Source organism: Theropithecus gelada, chromosome 8, assembly GCF_003255815.1.
Source record: "Theropithecus gelada isolate Dixy chromosome 8, Tgel_1.0, whole genome shotgun sequence".
Taxonomy (NCBI): domain Eukaryota; kingdom Metazoa; phylum Chordata; class Mammalia; order Primates; family Cercopithecidae; genus Theropithecus; species Theropithecus gelada.
Genome location: NC_037676.1, coordinates 4835518 through 4854817, shown reverse-complemented (window position 1 = coordinate 4854817; position 19300 = coordinate 4835518). Strand labels below are relative to the sequence as shown.

The following is a 19300-nucleotide window of genomic DNA, read 5'->3' as shown; positions in this document are numbered from 1 at the left end:
CAGTCAACCAATGGTCAGTGCTGCTGAGAACTCTGATCTGTGCTGACATATTGGCCTTTTTACTTCTAACACCATTCTGCTGTTCCTGTCCTGCCGCTGACGGATGTTTCTACCAGGTTTCAAATATCAAATAAAAGGGATCCGTGGGCCCAGTACAGGGAGTGGCTCTTGATAGCTTTGATTTTCCTACATTTCCTTTATATCGATCCAGTGTTAATTTCGTGTAGAGTTGTCTTTCTGTTTAACAGGATTCTCTTAAAATTCCTTCTTCAGTTTCCCTGCCAGCTTTTCTTTGTCCAGGTTTCAGTATAAACTCCACTCGATGAACAGAGCTCTCTAGTAGTGACTCGTGGAGTAAGTTCTCTGAACATTTCTGGAAGTGTTGCTGATAGTGATAATAATGATAACGACTACTGTTAATTTGTATGCTTACTACATATTGGCTTTTATATATATTATATATATTCCTTCAGATTGAGGACTTCTAGAAAACATCTATGAAAAAACAGATTAAAAAACAAAAACAGAAAACAATTCTACTTGTATTTGGGACCAGAGGTACTATGGGAAGGATAATCTTCATCCTCAGACCACACTGACCTGAATTTCATTTATCAGTTTAGAGAACCACTTCCCCTTCCCTTCACCGTAGCTCCAAGAGCCTGTGACTTTGTATCACTGCTCTGGCACCAGGTCCTGATCCCAACAGGATTTGAGAAGGCTGCTTTTTTTTTGAAAGCCTTCCTTTTAAAATTCGATAACTTGGGAAAATACTAGGTGAGTGATTTTAAATTTCTTTAGAATTACAGGCTTTAGTCAGTATATGACAGAGCCTTTTCCTAGAAAAAAATATGCATATAAAAATGTGCATGTAGTTTTAGGGTTTCAGAGACCCCTAAAGCCTAGCCATAGACATGGTTCATCGTCCGATGGTGTTTAGGTGCCCTTGTAAAACCCCTCTGAGATGTTAGGAGTCACAGCGGAGTATCTCTGAAAATGTCATTAGCAGAGAGAACATCAAAGACTGCTGTTCTGCTTAGACTTTCTTGTTTGTCTTCTGCCAGGCTTGCTAGAATAAATGAGTTTCCTGGCCTGATACTCAAAAGAATTAACATTTAAATTAGTCTCTCTCTTCCCTTGTTTTCACTTGACACATCCTTGTCTCTACATTCTGTCTCTGTCTCTGTTAACTCATTTCTCTCTGGAGTCAGCAGGATACAGTGACTGTTATTCCTTCCCCTTATCCTTCAGCAATCTACGTTTGATACTATTTGCCAATTTTTTCTTTTTCTTTTTCTTTTTTTTTTTTTTTTTTGAGACAGAGTTTCGCTCTTGTTGCCCAGGCTGGAGTGCAGTGGTGCGATCTCGGCTCACTGCAACCTTCGCCTCCTGGGTTCAAGCCATTCTCCTGCCTTAGCCTGCCGAGTAGCTGGGATTACAGGCATGCACCACCACACCTGGCTAATTTTGTATTTTCAGTAGAGATGGGGTCTCACCATTCTGGTCAGGCTGGTCTTGAACTCCTGACCTCAGGTGATCTGCCTGCCTTGGCCTCCCAAAGTTCAGGGATTACAGGCGTGAGCCACTGCTCCCCGCCTACTATTTGCCTTTTTATTCTCATGAAATGTTCCCTTTTCTTGGTTTAAGCATCAATTTTCTTATTGAACAGCATGCGTGGTGAGTAGAATATTATAAAAAGGCACGGACTTTGGAGTCAGAGAGACCCAGGTTCCTGTTTGACATTGCAGAAATGCTGTTCTGCAACAGGCTGTGTGTCAGTGGGCAAATTACTTATCTCTCAGAGCCTTATTGGTAAGGCGTGAGTGCTAGCTCCTTTAGGCCCTTTACAGAGGCTATCTCCTAATCCTGGTAGAGTACCTGGCTCACAGATGGCATTTAAAAGTGGTTGTGATGCCAGTCATAGCTCACCATTAGCATAACACTGGATCCATGGTAGGGAAGCGCTGCACATGCAGTATCTCTTAAGACTACACAGGGCCCTCATGAATTAGGAACTGCTCTTTCATGACGATAGGGATGAGGAAATTAGACTTGCTGCCTCTCACTGCCTTCTACTCCTCTCCTCCAAGTTAATGGGAACAATGACACTGCTTTGGGTTGATCGCCATGGAAGAGTCTCACATAGCCAAATTTATTGCTATCTTAGTTAAATTATGCCAGAACACAAAATATGAATAGTTATTGTCAAAGTAATATAATCTCAACTGTAACTGAGATAGTCAGAAACTATCTGTAATCTGGTGTCCTATCTGAAACATAGCTGAGAATAAACAAGAAATAAAGATGATTCAGTAGCAAATACTGGTGGCGCAAAGCTTGTATATTTTGACTACTTAAGCTAGTTGTTAAATGTTTCCACTAAAATTTTCAAGTTTAAGGGCATAGCCCAGGGCAGCTTATTATGAACATGACGTACCTTGAAAATCTTATACTTTCTCTTAAAAGTTCTTGGGAGGGGCATCTGAGGCCAGAATATAACCATAAACCCGTTTGTTTTAAAATAAAATCCATTTTTAAAATTCTTCCAAATTAAGAAAAAATAATTGTTGCAGGAAAAGATGCTAAACCTGGTTTTTAACTTTGTACCCCAACTATATTTCCAAGATGTGCTTTAGCCTGGGAACCATACAGAACCATACAGAATTAGTTCTCAATTTAGTCAATTTATTGACTGCTTACTTTTGCATTTGGTACAGGTATAACAGGATTGATTATATGGTTTCTAAGACATGACTAGAAGGAAATATGTTTATTAGTTATTATTTGTTTGATCTAAATTAGAAGGGGCTAGGGAGAGGGCTTCAACAGGAAATTATATACTTTAGAGAAACATGATCATTGATAGCCCAATAATGTAGATATCTCAACCCAATAACACAGGTGGTGTCTGTCTCTGGGATCATACACTGTAGGGGAGCATCTTTGCAAGCAACATTCTACTTTTAGGAAGCCATAACAAAAGTTTCATATATATAATAATTGTAAGTCTTCAGTCATCAAGAAAAAGTTAACTTGTGAATGATAATCCCTGATTAAAAAGAGATGTATAATAATTGCTAAGACATTTTTCTGGGTTAATTTTTAGTATTAAAATGGCTAAATCTTCTTTGGGATATTCTGACTAGTATGGTTCATTGTCTAACGGATTTCACAAAGCTGAGAGCTAATCATCCTGTAATCTGTGGAAGACTCTCCTCTTTGGCTAAAACTTTATTGTAATTCCTTTAAATCCTCAGCTTTTATTTTCTACAGATTTTTTTTTTTAAACATTTCCTTCCTCTGACTCACTCCTTTTGTTCTCATTTTGTGGCCTGAGGACATGGGTGATGCTGGAACTGTTGTTTTCACAGATTCTTAACGATTTTCTTTTTGAGTATCAATTGAGCTCATGTGTGTATTAACTAGAGAAGTCTCCCTTACATTTCATTCTTACATGTTTTCTTTCTCATCAAGAAATAGAGTAGTTTGTAGCCATTTACTTTCAAATCTAAGTTTCTGTGGTTCTTAAGACCTTTATCATTTGTCTTCTTAATTTCACTTCATTTCCTCTTTAAACCGTGTCCTCTGTTTCCCATCTTCTGCACCCACATTGCCGCTTCCTGTTTGTTTTATTGGCAAGGGCCACTCTCTGTGTTGGGAATTTTTTCTTTTTGAAAGCTCAACTAACAACTTCTAGGAAGTTTTTTGTTGCTGCTGTTATCAACTCATACCATCTTACCCTTGTTTTTGCAACGCTTTGTTAATAACATATTTATTTAACTGTAATTATTAGCAGCCTGGGATCGTTTTTCTTGGTTACATAAAGAACGCATGTATCTACCCAGCACTATTGTAAGGCATGTGAGACCTTTGTTTGATTGCTGTCCTAACCTAGTACCAAGTCCTAAAAACTCATTAGTAAAAGATAAACTGTCTTTGCCTTTTGCCGAACATACATATACACACACAGAATATTTAGTTGCAATTCATAGTTTCATTTGGCCATTTTTTGTTTATAATTTCCACTTTCTCATTAAAAAAAAATCTTTGTTTTCTATGCTTTAGGATTTAGAGAAGCTCATTTTATTCCATATACATGCTGCTGTTGGATTACTTAGGTATTTTGTGACTGTGTTTTATCTTTGAAATAAAAAGCCTTTCAAGAAATGCAAAAAAATCTCAAAAAACAGAAAGTGTATATTTTTAAAATATCTCAGATTGATTTAAAAAAAATTTTAAACATCCTAATCACAGTACTTTTGAAGTACATTCCTAGTACAACTTGTGAAGAGGTTCATGTATGCACTAACTGGGTCCTGTCTCTGCAGTTGACTGGATTGTTGCTGACATCTTGGCCATCAGGCAGAATGCGCTAGGACATGTGCGCTATGTGCTGAAAGAAGGATTAAAGTGGCTCCCATTGTATGGGTTTTATTTTGCTCAGGTAATTTGTTTCCATGCTTTTCTCTATATATACGTAGTTTATAAATTTTGTTTTGTTTTGTTTTGAGACGGTCACACTTTGTTGCTCAGGCTGAGTGCAGTGTTGGGAACACAGCTCACTGCAGCCTTGACCTGTGGGGCTCAAGTGAACCTCCTGCCTCAGCCTCAAGTAGTTGGGACTGTGGGTACCCACCACCATGCCTGGCTAAATTTGTGTTTTTTGTAGAGATGGGGTCTCGCTGTGTTGCCCAGGCTGGTCTTGGACTCAAGCAATCTGCCTGCCTCAGCCTCCCCAAATGCTGACATTATAGTTCAAACTGCCATACCCAACCCTATAAAAATGTTATATTTTAAAATTTAACATGTATTTCATGTAAATGTATAGTTTTTAAAATGGGTTTAATAGTTTATTCTCAATTGAAGTAATTTGGTTTGGTATTTTTAGTGGTGTGTACTTATATACCTGTCTGATTATCCATATACAGTTTTCCTTCAGCATCTGTGGGGATTGGTTTTAGGACCACCACAGATACCAAAATCTAAAATACAATGCTCAAGACCCTTATATAGAATGGGATAGTATTTGCATATAACCTGTGCACTACTTTAAATCATCTCTAGATTACTTATAATATCTAATACATTATAAATGCCATGTAAACGGTTGTTATACTTTATTTTTATTTGTATTATTTTAATTGTATTATTTTTTATTTTTATTCACATATTTTTGATCTGTGATTTGTTGAATCTGCAGATGTGGAACACATGGATATGAAGGACCAGCTGCAGTAAAATGAAAGAGCAAAAATGCAAACGTACAAAGATCAAACAAATAGGAAATTTAAAGGCATAGAATTTGATACGCAATTACCTTAAACTATTGATAACAGTAATTAGTGATCTGTATGATATTTAAAAAAAAGCTGTATATATAAAACTTATTTTCTCCAGTTCTGGAGGCTAGACATCCAAGATCAAGGTGTTGACAGGGTTAGTTTCTCCCAAGGTCTCTCTCCCTGGCTTGCAGACAGCAGCCTTCTTCCTGTGTCTTCATGTGGTTTTTTTCCCTGTGCCCAAGCACCCCTGGCATTGCTTCCTCTTCTTAGAAAGACTAATCACACTGGATGACTAATCCTTCTACAGAGACTTGTAAGGTCCCACTCTGAGGCCCCTTTTTAACCTTAATTACCACCTCTAAGTCCCTCTCTCTGAATACAGTCACAGTGGGAACTATTAGGGCTTTAGTAGACTGACTTGGGGGAACACAGTTCTGTCCATAACAATGCCACAGAAATATCTGTAGCAGGATTGATTTTTTAAAATCCCTAAAGATCGTGACTATTGACATTTTAAGGACGCTTTTTAGTGACTCCGTAATAAGTGGGTGGAAGAATTGGGAGTTAAATCCATCTGATTGATCAGGTTTTTTTATTTTAAAAAACGTATATTTAAGAAAGAAAGCATTTTCATTTTAACTGCCAACAAAACTAAAGTTCATGTATTTTCCAATACAGTGTCACATGCAGTTTTTTTGAATTATGTTGAGACAAGGTAATTTTTCAGCTAAATGTTCTGTAGAAGCTAATATTTGAAGACATTAAATATAGATTAAATTCTGAAATATAGTTTATATTCTGTACTTTTTGAAAGAAAAGTTGCCTTTTTGATGACTCTGGCCAATCATTATTTTAAAAGTAAAACTTCTTTCTCCCAATTTTATTGTGGCAGCATGGAGGAATCTATGTAAAGCGAAGTGCCAAATTTAATGAGAAAGAGATGCGAAACAAGTTGCAGAGCTATGTGAACGCAGGAACTCCAGTAAGAACCTACCCGGTTTTATTTTTCTTACCAGCTCTCAGTTTCTAAATTTAAGAATTAAATTAAAATCTAAGAATTGTTTTGAAAATATATTTTCCCATGTGTAATTACTAATTCAGAGTTACACTGAGGTAACAGAAACCCTCTAAGTACAGGTAAGCAGGTTTTTCAGCCATCAGAAAGATTGTTGTAAACAACTAGGTCCTTTGCTGGTCAGTGGACCTTAAAGAGGAATAAAAAGAGCATTTGGTGTCTTTCAGAGTCTATAAATAGAACTAACTGCATTTTAACCTGACATTTAAGCTACTTTAAGAGCTCATCTTACTTCTTGTCTTCTTTACTATCAGATTTAGTTTTAGAAGCAGCAACTGTTTTCTGTTAGTGGAAATTTGGAATGTCTTACATATACAGAAAAACCAAAAAAGGATGAATCTCTATACAAATGTCAAATCATTCAGTGGAAATAATATTTTATAAAACTTTATTCCACAAAAGTGGGGAGAGTTCAATCTGCTATGTGTAGAATGCTGATTGCTGCCAATGGCTTTTCCCCTGGTTCCCGCCTAAGACAAAGCATCATGCTTACCAGGACTACTTGGGCTTTCTCTTTCGGTGCATGACAGCATGACATGTGCTCAGAAGCTTAGCTCGCGTGCACAGGCCTTCCTCTTCTTTTCTGGCTCCCTCCCTCTGTCTTCCCTCCTCTCCTCTTGCCCTCCCCTCACTAGGGGTCCTGGGCAGCAGCTGGAGCTCATGGTAAAGGAAGAGTTCTTCACGGTCAGCTGGTAAAGTGCCCGGTGTAAGCATTATTTATTCACATGCCTCTTCTAGGTGTTTGTTCTTCACAGTCAGCTGGTAAAGTGCCCGGTGTGAGCACTGTTTATTCACATGCCTCTTCTAGGTATTTTTGTATTAGGACATTGCATCCTGTTCTGGGCATGTGTGGGGTGACAGAAGCAGAATGGAATGAGATGAACAGTGACCCTTTATCCTGTTATAGCTCACCCTTGAGAACCAAGCTTGGTGTTTTCAAAGGGTCTGTTTAGTCTGAAACAGTGTGGTGAATTTGGGCAGAACTGTGGTCATTATATGTAGGTCTCCAAAAGACAGAATAAGTTGGTAATACAGTTTATCGACTTTTTACAAAAAAAATTAAAATTTAAAAATCACGAATTTATACCTTAAAGTGTCCATCCCACTTCTCTCCCAGCTGTCCAGTCACCCCAGCCATGGATGACTGCTGTAGAGTTTCTTCTGTGTCCTGCTGTGGGCATTGTATATATGAAGCAAATGAAGATAGCTGCCTGTTGGGTGATGTTGGCATTCTATGCACAGTGGTCCCTTGCTTTTTTGCCCCTGCAAATATAGCTGTCAGTGGCACGAGGGCTGAAAAAATCAGCTCTGTACACTTGTCATGTGTCTGTTTCTCCAGCTGCCTTCATGAGTTTCTTCTTGTTTTTGGTTTGCAGCAGTTTAAGTATCATATATCTGAGTGTCATTTAAAAAATTTTACCTGGATTGGTCCTCTGAGCTTGGATCTATGATTTGGTGTCTGTTATTAATTTTGGAAATTTCTTTACTCTTATTTCTTTAAATATTATTCCTACCGCAGTCTTTCTTCTCCAGTTATGTTTGTGTTGGCTCATTTGTCACTGTTCTTTAGTTCTTAGATGCATTATTCATTGTTTAAAAAAATTTTTTTTTACACCCCCTTCCCTTTTTTCTTTTTTTGTTACAGTTTGGATGATTTCTGTTGACCCATCTTTGAGTTCACAGATTCTTCCTTTGGCTGTGTTGAGTCTACTGGTGAGCCAGTTGAAGGCACTCTTCATCTCTGCTACTGCGTGTTTCATTCCTCACATTTCCCTTCGACCCTGTTTCATAGTTTCCATCTCTGTGCTAGAATATCTATCTGATCATAAAGCTTAATCACTTTTTCCACTTGAACCTTTATCATTTTATTATATTTGCGGTTCTCTTAAATTCCCTGCTTGATAATTCCAACATCTGGGCCATGTCTGAGTCTGGAAATTTTTATTGCTTTGTCTCTTCAGATTGTGCTTTATCTTGCCTTTGTCACACTTCCTAAGATTCTGCCGAATGCTAGGGCTTTTTTGTAAGACAGTAGAAATGGAGGCAAGGTGTCTTGATACCTGGAAATGGATAGACTTGTCTTTCTGCTCAGCCTTTGGTGTTGAGGAGTTGAGTCAGTCCACTCAGGAGGTGCACTGGATTTGGGTTTTGCTCATGTGCTTTTTCTCACAGCTTCAGGTTTCTATAGCTGCATTACTTTGTGTGTAGGCTGGGGACGTCCTCCCGATAGAGCTTTTCCTCAGTGTCTGTTTCACACTCAGCATTTTCGCATGGCACCTCAGAGTGGCTCTCCTCTTTGTGCCTTTCCCCACTGTACTTCTCTGATACTTGTTACTGAACTCTCGCTAGTTCGGTGGTAGAAGGAGAAGGAAGGGAAGTGTCTTTATTCTTAGGGAGAATCTCAGGGGTGGAGCCTTCTCTGCTCCTGCCTTGCTTCTGGCTGTAAGTCTTGCCCAGGATGTATTCCTGCCTTCACTAAGAGTTTTTCCCTGTTCTCTTCGCCCAGCCTCATCGAGTATTCATCCGTGCCCCATGGGTAGCAGAGTTTTGTTGCCCCTGTTCATCAGTTTCCGGCTGCTGTTCCATAGGAAACGTACAGAGAAGGATGTGGGCTGGGCCCTGAGCCTTTCCCACAGGGCTGCTGTTCCATCCCGCAAGCCTACATCCAGTCTTCCCTGACCCCAGTGTGTTTTCCTTTTTCTTTATCTTGTGAGTACACAGGAGGTCTGTGGGTCGAGCCTGTAAATTGTGCTGCATTCTCCTTGTGTCTGTAGCCCAGGGGTTCATCTGTTCCACCAACTTATGCTTGGCTTTCTGCACAATTGTTAAAATTTTTAGCTAAATGTTAGCATTGGCCCCCAAGTAAACAAGCACTTGCATCTTGTTTCTCCTTTGAGTTTTCTGTCTTTCCTTAGACTTTTGGATTAATTGGTTGCCTTGCAACCTTTCGGCTCTCTGAAGGATCTGAGAAAAGTCATGAATCTACAGTTTGTCAGTGTTGTTGTTGCTGTAGGGTTGGGAGTAGTATTCCTTCAGCATTCTACATACTTCATGGAAGCCTCCTCTCATTTTTCGTTAATAAATTTCAAAACTTGGAACAATGTTAGTTTTACAGAAACATCAGAAAGAACAGAGTGTTCCCATGTATTTATCCTTTATCTAGCTTTTTTTTTTTTTTTGAGTTGGAGTCTCGGTCTGTCACCCAGGCTGGAGTGCAGTGGCACGATCTTGGCTCACTGCAACCTCTGCCTCCTGGGTTCAAGCAATTCTCCTGTCTGAGCCTTCTGAGTAGCTGGGATTACAGGCATGTGCGATGATGCCCGGCTAAATTTTGTATTTTTAGTAGAGACAGGACTTCACCATGTTGGCCAGGCTGGTCTCGGACTCCTGACCTCGTGATCTACCAGCCTCAGCCTTCCACAGTGCTGGGATTACAGGCTTGAGCCACCACGCCCAGCCTTCTTCATCTAGCTTTAACATCTAATGTTGACATCTTACATAACATGGTATATATTTGTCAAAACTAAGAAATAAACGTTGGTACCACACTGTTAATTGTACTACAGATTTTTATTTAGACTTTACCGGGTTTTCCACTAATGTCCTTTTTCTGTTCTAAAATACAATCCAGAATAGATACAAATCTATTCACCTTCAGTGTTTTAAATTTATTGTTTTTCGTTATATGAAGTGCTATATGGTTTTTGTCAAATCTGTTATTTTGGTTTTAATCTTCAAGCTTGTCTTTGTTTCTTTAAGTGTTAAAGGCATAATTTAAAAGGTGTATAGATGTGTTGGGTTATTTCAGTGCCTAAAGTCCTGTCTGAGTCTGTTGTTTTTTGCTGGTTCTTGCTCATGGTACTTTCTTTCCTTGTTTGCTCTGTTATCTTCCTTTGCTTCTGGCTGCATTTGGTAAGTTATTTGTGGAAATCAGTTGAAGCCTCAGGTGGGAGTGTCTTTCTCCAGAGAACATTTCTGCCTGTTTTAGCTGGGCCGCTTCAGGCTCCTCTAGTGTGGGCCCCACCCAAACCAAATTCTGAGTTGAAGGTGAACTGAGCCATTCAGGCAGTGCGACCAGGATTGTAGATGCACAGGAGACCTGCTCACCTCTCATTTACTTTCACCCTGAAAGTGGAGCCTTTGGTGTTTCCTTCTGATTCTCTCTTCACATTTATATTGGAAGGTCTGTGGGCTTTGGTTTCCGTTCCCCTCATCTTCTGAGTCTTGTAAAACAAAGTTCTGTTTTATGCTTACTTCTGCTTTACTGTGTTTGCTTAATTTCTGTCTTAACATCTTGCCAACTCTTGGGTACTTTTAAAATAATGTTATATCCAGCTTTTTAAGTTGTTTTCAGTAGGAAGCTTGGTTCAAATAACCTAGTCTGTTATGGGCTACCAGAATAGCCTTCCTGTTTTTTGTGGGCAAAATTCCAGCCTTTTATGTTCCTAGTGCAGTATGGATAACAGACTGGCAGGTTCAAGAGGCAGTGCTGAGCAGCTGTCACTGTAAGGCCACTGTCTCAGGTGGGGCTTCTGAGAATCTGGATGGTTGTTTCATTTCTTAATCTGTACGCCGTGTGAGAGCAGGTACATCTTACTCAGGTTCTTGATGATTCTTTTCTTTCTGAAGGTGGATTAAGTAAGTGACATGGTAGAATATGTTAAGCCAGTTTTCGTGTGGCTTCATAGTTCTAGTGAATCTATTTCATGATTATATCAGCTCTTATTTGGTATTAGTATTTAAGAAATGCAGAATTTTGTTTCAAAAATTATATTTGTATTATAAATTGTGAAGAAATGCATCTCCATAATTATTGCTGGGACAATGCAGTATTTTATTAAGGTACTTATTGGTTGTGGATGCAAATGTAGCATACTTGTGATAAAAATAACTAATGGAAGTCATTTTGTTAGAATATGAGCTAGTAAAACTTAGGCACAAATATGGAGACTTACACTTTTTCTTCCAGCTTTCACTTAAGGTCCTTTTCAGATAAGAGGCAGCCTGGTGGATAAGAGTATTGGTTTTGAAATTAGATTCATGTTTAAATCCCAGATCTTCTGTTTAATCTTTATTTTATTTCAGGTAGATTTTCTGGATAACTTGCTATAGCTTATACATCAGTACTTGCCACTTCAATTTTATGTTATGAAGAGATGACTTCCTTCCTTACACCTCACAAACCAACCTCTGCTAGCTTCTGACTTTTTTTCTGTCACTTCCTTACCTCTCTCAGCCTTCAGAGAATTAAACGGAGTTAGGGCCTTGCTCTGGATTAGGATTTGCCTTAAGGGAATGTTGTGGCTGTTTGATGTTTTATCTAGAGCACTCAAACTTTCTCGTTTTCAGCAATAAGGCTGTTTTGCTTTCTAATCATTCTTGTGTTCAATGATGTAGCACTTTTAATTCTCTTTAAGAACTTTTTCTTTGCATCCACAACTTGGCTGTTTGGTGCAAAGGGCCTAGCTTTTGGCCCGCCTTGGCTTTCAACATAGCTTCCTCATTAAGCCGTTTCTAGCTATTGATGTAAAATGAGAGACATGCGACTCTTCCTTTCACTGAAACGCTTAGTGGCCATTATAGGGTTATTAATTGGCCTAATTTCAATGTTGTTGTATCTCAGGAAATAGGGAAGCCCAAGGGGCGGCAGAGAGAAAGAGAGACAGGGGAATGGGCCATCAGTGGAGCAGTCAGAACACACACGACATGTATCAATTAAATTTGTCATCTTATATGGGTGCAATTCATGCCACCCCCAAACAATTACAATAGTAACATCAGAGATCACAGATCACAATAACAGATATAATAATATGAAATATTGTGAGAATTACTAAAATATGCCACAGAGATGTGCGGTGAGCACATACTGTTGGAAAAATGGCACCAGTAGACTTGCTCGATGCGAGGTTGTCATAAACCTTCAATGGGAAAAAATGCAATTTCTGTGAAGCTCAGTAAAGCGAAGCATGATAAAATGAGGTGAGCCTGTCGCTCCTAAGAATGTTCCTGTACAAGGTTTTTGCATCTGTTACTTGCTTTTTCCTATTTATAAATAGTATCTTTTTTGAGAACGTATTTTTTTATTTTTATAAATTTATATGTATCTTTTGAAGAACATACTTTTAAGCTTAATTTATAGATTTTTTTTCTCTCATAATTTCCGCTTTTTATATCCTATTTAAGAAGTCCTTGCCAAACTCCAGGTTGCTAAGATTTTCTCCTTTATTTTCTTCTGGAAATTTTAGAATTTTGCTTTTACATTTAGTTCTAGGATTTATTTCTAATTAATATTTTTATATGGTATAAGGTCGAAGTTTATATTTTTTAAATATAGATAACCGTCACTATAGAAAAGATTATTTTCCCCCAATGTTTGAAATAAGTAGACTGAATATAGATGGGTCTGTTATCCCTAGATCAGTGGACTATTTGTTCTGTTATGTTGATCTATATGTGTATCCTTATGCCAATACCATACTGTCTTAATAATGCTTGCTTTGTAATAAATTTTTAAATACTGTAGTTGTCTTCTAAATTTGTTCTTTCTTTTCAAAGTTGTTTGGGCTATTTTAGGTTATTTGCATTTCTATATGAATTACAGAATTAGCTTGACAGTTTCTACCCAAAGTTTGTGGGCTTTTCATTTTGATTGTATCGAAGGTATAGATGAATTTGGGAAGAATTGATATAACAGGACTGAATCTTTGGGTTCATGAACATAACCTGCATTTGTTTACTTATTTCTTTATTTATCTCAGTGTGTTTTGTAGTTTAATGTACAGATTTGCACATCTGTTGCCAGATATATCCCTAAGAATTTTTGTTTTTGATGCTATTGTAGAAGACATATAAAAAATTTTCAAGTCTTTGATCGTTGACCTAGGCATATAATTTTTTAATATACCAACCTTGCTAAACTTAATCATTATCTGGTAACTTAAAAAAGATATTCCTTAGGATTTCCTACATAAACAATCACGTCATTGTTATAGAAATAACAGTTTTACTTTGTCCTTTTTAGTCTTGATGGCTTTTATTTCTTTTTCTTGCCAAATTTTCTGGCTAGACCTCCTAGTACAGCGTTGAGTAGAACTGGTGTGAGGGAAATCCTTTCCATATTCCTCATCTTTAGGGAAAAGCATTCATTCTTTTACCCATTCTTTAGGTCCTAGCCCCATTGCCCTTCCTAAATTTCTTCTCATCATTTTCCTTCATCACACCTTGTTCTTTTTCTTTGCAATCATATCATGATATGTACCTACATGTTTTTATTAGTTTGTTTAATGTATTTCTTTTCCTTACTTGTCCATGAAGGGAAGGACCATGTGTGTTGTTATCCTGTGTGCAGTTTCTGGAACATAATAAGTTTATAAGAAATAGTTTCCGAATTAGCTCTGAATGAATTCACGCTTTCTTGTTGTTTGTCAATGTTCTTTTAAATTAAACATCAAGACACAGCAAATGATACCACATGAGTTATTAACCTTTGAAATAATCATTTATAAATGATTGAGTTAAAAGCTGATAGCCCACAGTAGTTGCTTTCATGGCTTTGAATATAAACCTTACTGATACAAAATACATTTTCATGAAAATGAATGTGTGGTTTTTAGAACTAGCTTTAATGTTTGTCTTCCCGTTTTTCCTTCTAGTTACTGGAATATAATAAGGAATTTTGTATTTTTTTTCCAAATTTTACCCATTTTTCTACATTTTCTTAACAGATCTGATCAATCTTCATTATTAAAGATACATATAGTATCTGTTAATTTCTAAGTCCGGCGTGGGTGCTGAGACTATTACATGAATGAACAAAAAGCTTGCATATTTGCATGGAAGCTGAAAGTACAACATTTTCAGATACCATTATACCAGTATCTAAAGAAAACACTCAGTCCCACGTAGGTTTTTCAGTAGGAGCTTTATCATCAGAGGCCATCCGGATGAAGGAAGGCTTCTGTACCAGATGTACAGAGGTAGACAGTATTGTCTGAGTACCGTCTGAGATCTGGCAAGAATGGATCCAATGAACATAGTTTTCTCCCATGAGCTCCTGTCTTGTTTTCTGTATTCTGTTTGTATCTGAAAAGATTTAGTATGCATATCTTATTTTTGTCTTTCGGCTGTCAATCAAAGTTATTAGTGTAGATTTTGTAACTCGGTTCTCAAGTTAGGAGTTTTTGCTGTATAATTTTAATGTTTCTGTTTTTACTTTCCTAAGCAGATAAGTGTAAAAACTTAGACTAATTGATTACTTATTAAACATCCAGCTTGATATTCTTCTTTATATTATTTTAGTTTCAGTTTATATAACAAATGAGATTACTTATAAATAAAATTTTAAATGCACTAAAGGAGCTATGTAAAATAGGAATTTCGTGTGAAACTTTTGAATGTGAACATTTCGAACCTTTTACATGGTGGGAATTTAGTATATGATTTTCCTCAGATGAGGTACTTTTTAGTGTTGGTACTTAAGGATACTGATTTCTAAAATTTATATTTCTAAAAATGACATTTTACAGGATCTCAAAGGGGAAAAAGTCATTGAGGCTTTGTATGAGTCAGCATTTCATGGCCTATTTTTAGTTAGTGAATTATTAGCGTGTAATTAGAAATGTTAGATTCTTCATGGCTGACCTACCAATGAATGTAGCACTGCATTTAAAATATATTTCACTTTATGTTCAGACTTAATTGAATTGTTAAATTTTGTTTGCTCTGCCTGAAATGAAGGTCACGTGTAAATAAATATACATTTTCCCCTACTGTAGGAAATACTCTCTTAGCATTAGTAGGTTTAGCTTTTTAAGTTAACAACAATAACAACAACAAAGCTCACACCAAATAAACCAAATTTGCTCTATGTCCCACAGATGTATCTTGTGATTTTTCCAGAAGGTACAAGGTATAATCCAGAGCAAACAAAAGTCCTTTCAGCTAGTCAGGCATTTGCTGCCCAACGTGGTAAGTAAAAATTTGACAGTGTTTGAACAAATAAGATAATAACATTTTTAGTTTTTCTTCCTGGAAAAGATACTTTTGTTTTACAATTGAAAGAATGAATGTATTCATTCCTTGAATTAATGTACATATTATCTCTTAGGAAATGAAGTTTCTTCTCCTTAATTCACTTGCATGCTATTATTACATATATCTGAGAAATTGAGTTCAAGTGCTTGTTACAATACATATTCTTGTGCCGTGGATTTATTTAAAATCTATCTAAGAACATGATTATGTAGATGGAAGCTTTTTCTACAGTGTAGGTTATGTGTAATGGAGCTTCTGTTTTGTAAGTTGACAGACGTAAGTTGGAGTCCAAACTCAGACTTTTATTAGCTGTATGGTTGCACCTTGCAAGTTGTGTAATGTTACTGAGCTTGCTTCTTCATCTCTTAGAAGAACATATGCCTTATAAGTAGATCTAAATCTGTGTGAGAATTAGATTAGAAAATATGTCAAGTTTCTAATGGAGAAGTTACACAAAGTTGGCTCACAGTGCTTGGAAGCTGTTAATGTCCCAACAATGGTAATGTTCTTAATATCCATATTTTAGAAAAGTGGATAATTGATACACCAATAAGTTATGCAATTTAACCAAATTGGGAAGTATAGAGAAAACAGTGGCTATGCTATGTTCTTAGAGGTGTCCTTGAAGCTTGACTGTGATTTAGTATGTGATCTCCAAATGTTGATAGTCACTTACTGAGCAAATACCTTGTTTGTGACATTACGCCAGGGCCTATGACAGTGTTGTCTAATGGAACGTTCTGCAATAATGGTAAAGTTCTTTATCTGTTCTGTCCAGTGTGCTGGCTCCTACCAATGTGGTTTTTGAGCATTCAACATGTAACTAGTGCATGAAATGAATTTTTAATTTTATTTAATTTTAGTTTAATTAAAAATGATAAGGGGGAACTTTTACAAAGTTCTTACAATATGACATCATTTGTAACAGTACATTTAAAAAATGCCAGTTTGTTTTTAAACACATGTCCTATTAAGGAGTGGTTCAGAATAGGAGGGTTCAGTTGGTCTCTCAATCTGTCAGCTCTCTTTTGACTTTCACTGCTTCCTCTGTCTAGTAGACATCACGTTCTGTCATTTCAGTTGCTCTTTTGCAACGCCATTATCTCTGTTGCCCTTTTCACATTTATTAAACAGAACAAAACAAAAACCCCTCTCTCTCAAATTTATGTTTTCCTCTTCCTAGCACCCACTTTTCCCCCTTTCCGTAACAGCCAAAGTCTTCTGAATCTGTAGCCTACCTTTGTTGTAAGCACTGTTTCAGTACTCACTCTGCCCTCAGTTTGTTTTGGTCTGATCTGAAATTCTCTCCCTAGACTTCTGTGGGGCTGTTCTCCTTTATCCTCCCAACTCTCTGGTGATTACTTGCTAGCCTCCTTTCCAGCCTCTTTCTGCTTCATTTTTCCCTGCTTCATGTGTTACTTCCAATGTCAGGTTTTGGTCTTTCATTAATTTCACTTTTTGTTTCTTATGGTGGTCTTCCTCTAAATCCATGGCCTTAGCCACTGTTTACTTGACTGCTGATGACTCACAAAAGCTTCCTCCCCTCCATATCTCTCTGCCTAACTCTAGACCCATTTGTACAATTGTCCACTAGAGAGCTTCTCTTGACTGGCCCAAAGGGATGTCTCAAACTCAGCATATTGAAGATAGAATTTATCCTTCCATGCATACACTCATATTTCTTGTCTTGGTAACTCCATCATTCAGTGTTTTTGCCTGAGTTTTATTCACAGAAAGAACAAATTGATAGCAGTTGCATACCTCTTATAGGAAACTTAGACATGGAGGAAGAAGCTGTTCATATGGGGTCTTGCAAAAGTGCAGGCACTGCGGTAATATTTCAGCTTTTCTCAGCTGTACGAAGGGTTTTGTTTTAACTCATTTTCCTTGGTGTTGTTGTAGATATTTGGCTTTCTACTGGTTTTAAGGAATTTGGAATTAAATGTATTTTAATCTACCACCTGAACCCATTAAAGTGAGCCCCTATGGTGTTTTTTTTTGTTGTTTGTTTTTTGTTTTTTTTTTTTTCCTGCCATGGTTAAAACCATAGTAGCTAGCGAAGGTGACATACTTAAGCTTTTTGAACTCTCATAATAGAAAACAGAAATTTAATGGTGTGTCTATAATGGCAAACCAGATATCTAGAATTTGCATGCTATTCATAGGATGAATAACACTGGCGATTATAGAGATTCGAGAGTCCTTTCAAAACATGAGAACAAAGGGAATAAGCTACAAAGCAATTTCTTTCTTTGTAGACAACTGAATAAAAATTATTTTTATGTCTCAAACATCATATGAACAAATTTAGTTGGCAAATAGCAAGCTAATAATATTTTATAATATAGGACATTAATATACTTAATATTGCAAAAGTGCTTCCTAATTAGTAAGAAAAGACATAAACCAGAAAAATGGGAAAAGGGCATGAATAAGAAATTCAAGATATACAAATGACCCACACACTTGAACAAGTATTTCTTCTTTCTCATAATCAAAGTAGAAATTAAATTAATACTTTGAAGCCAACTTCTGAAAGTCAGCATAGCAAACAAGAAAGCTAGTGCTCAGCTCTGGGTGATAATGGCACTCTCACCCTTAAGAAGGGGTATTTGCTTCCTATGGCTGCTCTCAGGAATTGCCACAAACTTGGTGGCTTAAAACACCACACATTTCTTCTCTTACAGTTGAGAAGTCTGGAAAGGGTCTCGCTCAGCTGAAGTCAAGGTGTTGGCAGGGCTACAGTCCTTTGTGGAGGCTCCTGGGGGGAGGTCCTGTTCTCTTGTGTGGAGTCCTGTGCGTGGCTGAATGCTCTGCTTTCACCACCTTGAAGTTCATCTGGAAATGGCACTGGGTCACTCACACCATGGAGCTGACTCTGGTTCTCCCTTCTCCTCACTTGCTCTGAACCTGTGTTTTTGGCTCATTTCTAACCTGTCTTTTCTTGGCCCTTCTGCAGCTCTTGTCTGCCCCAGCCCTGGGGTCTGCCCATCCCGATGCTGGGCTGTTCTGTTCCTGCGCTGCCTTTCCTCAGCCCTTGGCAACCCTGTTTGTTTTTTCCCTTCCTTAGCAGTGGAGAACATCATAAGATCAATGCTGACTGCCTTCTGCAGCCAAGCCAGGCCATTTCATTTCAGCCTAGCCAAGTCTGTGCGGAGCAGTTTCTATTTTTCTCCTTTTGACTGCTCTTACGGTTTTCATGGATTTTTTTTCTCCTCACATTCAAGGATTTTTTGCCTTCGGAAAGTTATGTTACTCTGGAAAAAGTGTACCCAGTATCCCTTTTGATTTCAAAATCTTAATGTGGACTCTCTTGACTTGATTTCTTTGGAAGAAACTGCTGAAGCTGCCATGTCTAAGAAGAAAACTTTGGAGAAAAATTTTCTTCTTAGACATGGCAGCGTCAACAGTTTCTAAGCTCTTGATTCCATCTACCCTATCTCCATCATTGCGTCAGTCATCTGCCTTACTTCTCTGCTGGGATTTCTCCCAGCTTGCAAATATACTCCCATTCTGAAATAACTAAGTCTGTAGCTGTGCAAAGAGAAGCTTGGGCCCCTTGCTTTCTTGTATTTGACTCCATCCAGTCTCCAGAAATGTATCCCACTTCTAACTTACCAGTGACCTCCAAAGCATCATATCATTTGTGTCAGTTGTCATATTTGTTAACTTTCAGCATTATTTATAACTTTATAACCAGAAAACAATTTTAACTTTATTGTAGAAGTAAACAATAGAGTATTATTTTTCTTTATGAAGATAAATATCACCTCCTCTTCCTTTAAACATTCTCTTCCCTTGGTGTTTGTATTACATTGGTTTTCCCCCTCTTTTTTATTTCCTGGTTTGTCTTATTCCCTGTTATTATTTTTACCTTTTTTTTTTTTTAATGTGGATGTTTCCATAG

At 37.5% G+C, this 19300-nt stretch overlaps 1 protein-coding gene across 2 annotated transcripts in view; it reads left to right on the top strand.

The window, feature by feature from the left end:
• Window positions 1-19300, top strand: part of AGPAT5 (1-acylglycerol-3-phosphate O-acyltransferase 5) — a 54444-nt gene that overhangs the window by 18850 nt on the left and 16294 nt on the right. For both annotated transcript variants that reach the window (XM_025393974.1, XM_025393975.1), the window contains 3 exons: window positions 4329-4444; window positions 6175-6264; window positions 15237-15327. In XM_025393974.1, coding sequence (XP_025249759.1) covers window positions 4329-4444; window positions 6175-6264; window positions 15237-15327 — 297 coding nt within the window. The remainder of the gene's footprint in view (window positions 1-4328; window positions 4445-6174; window positions 6265-15236; window positions 15328-19300) is intronic.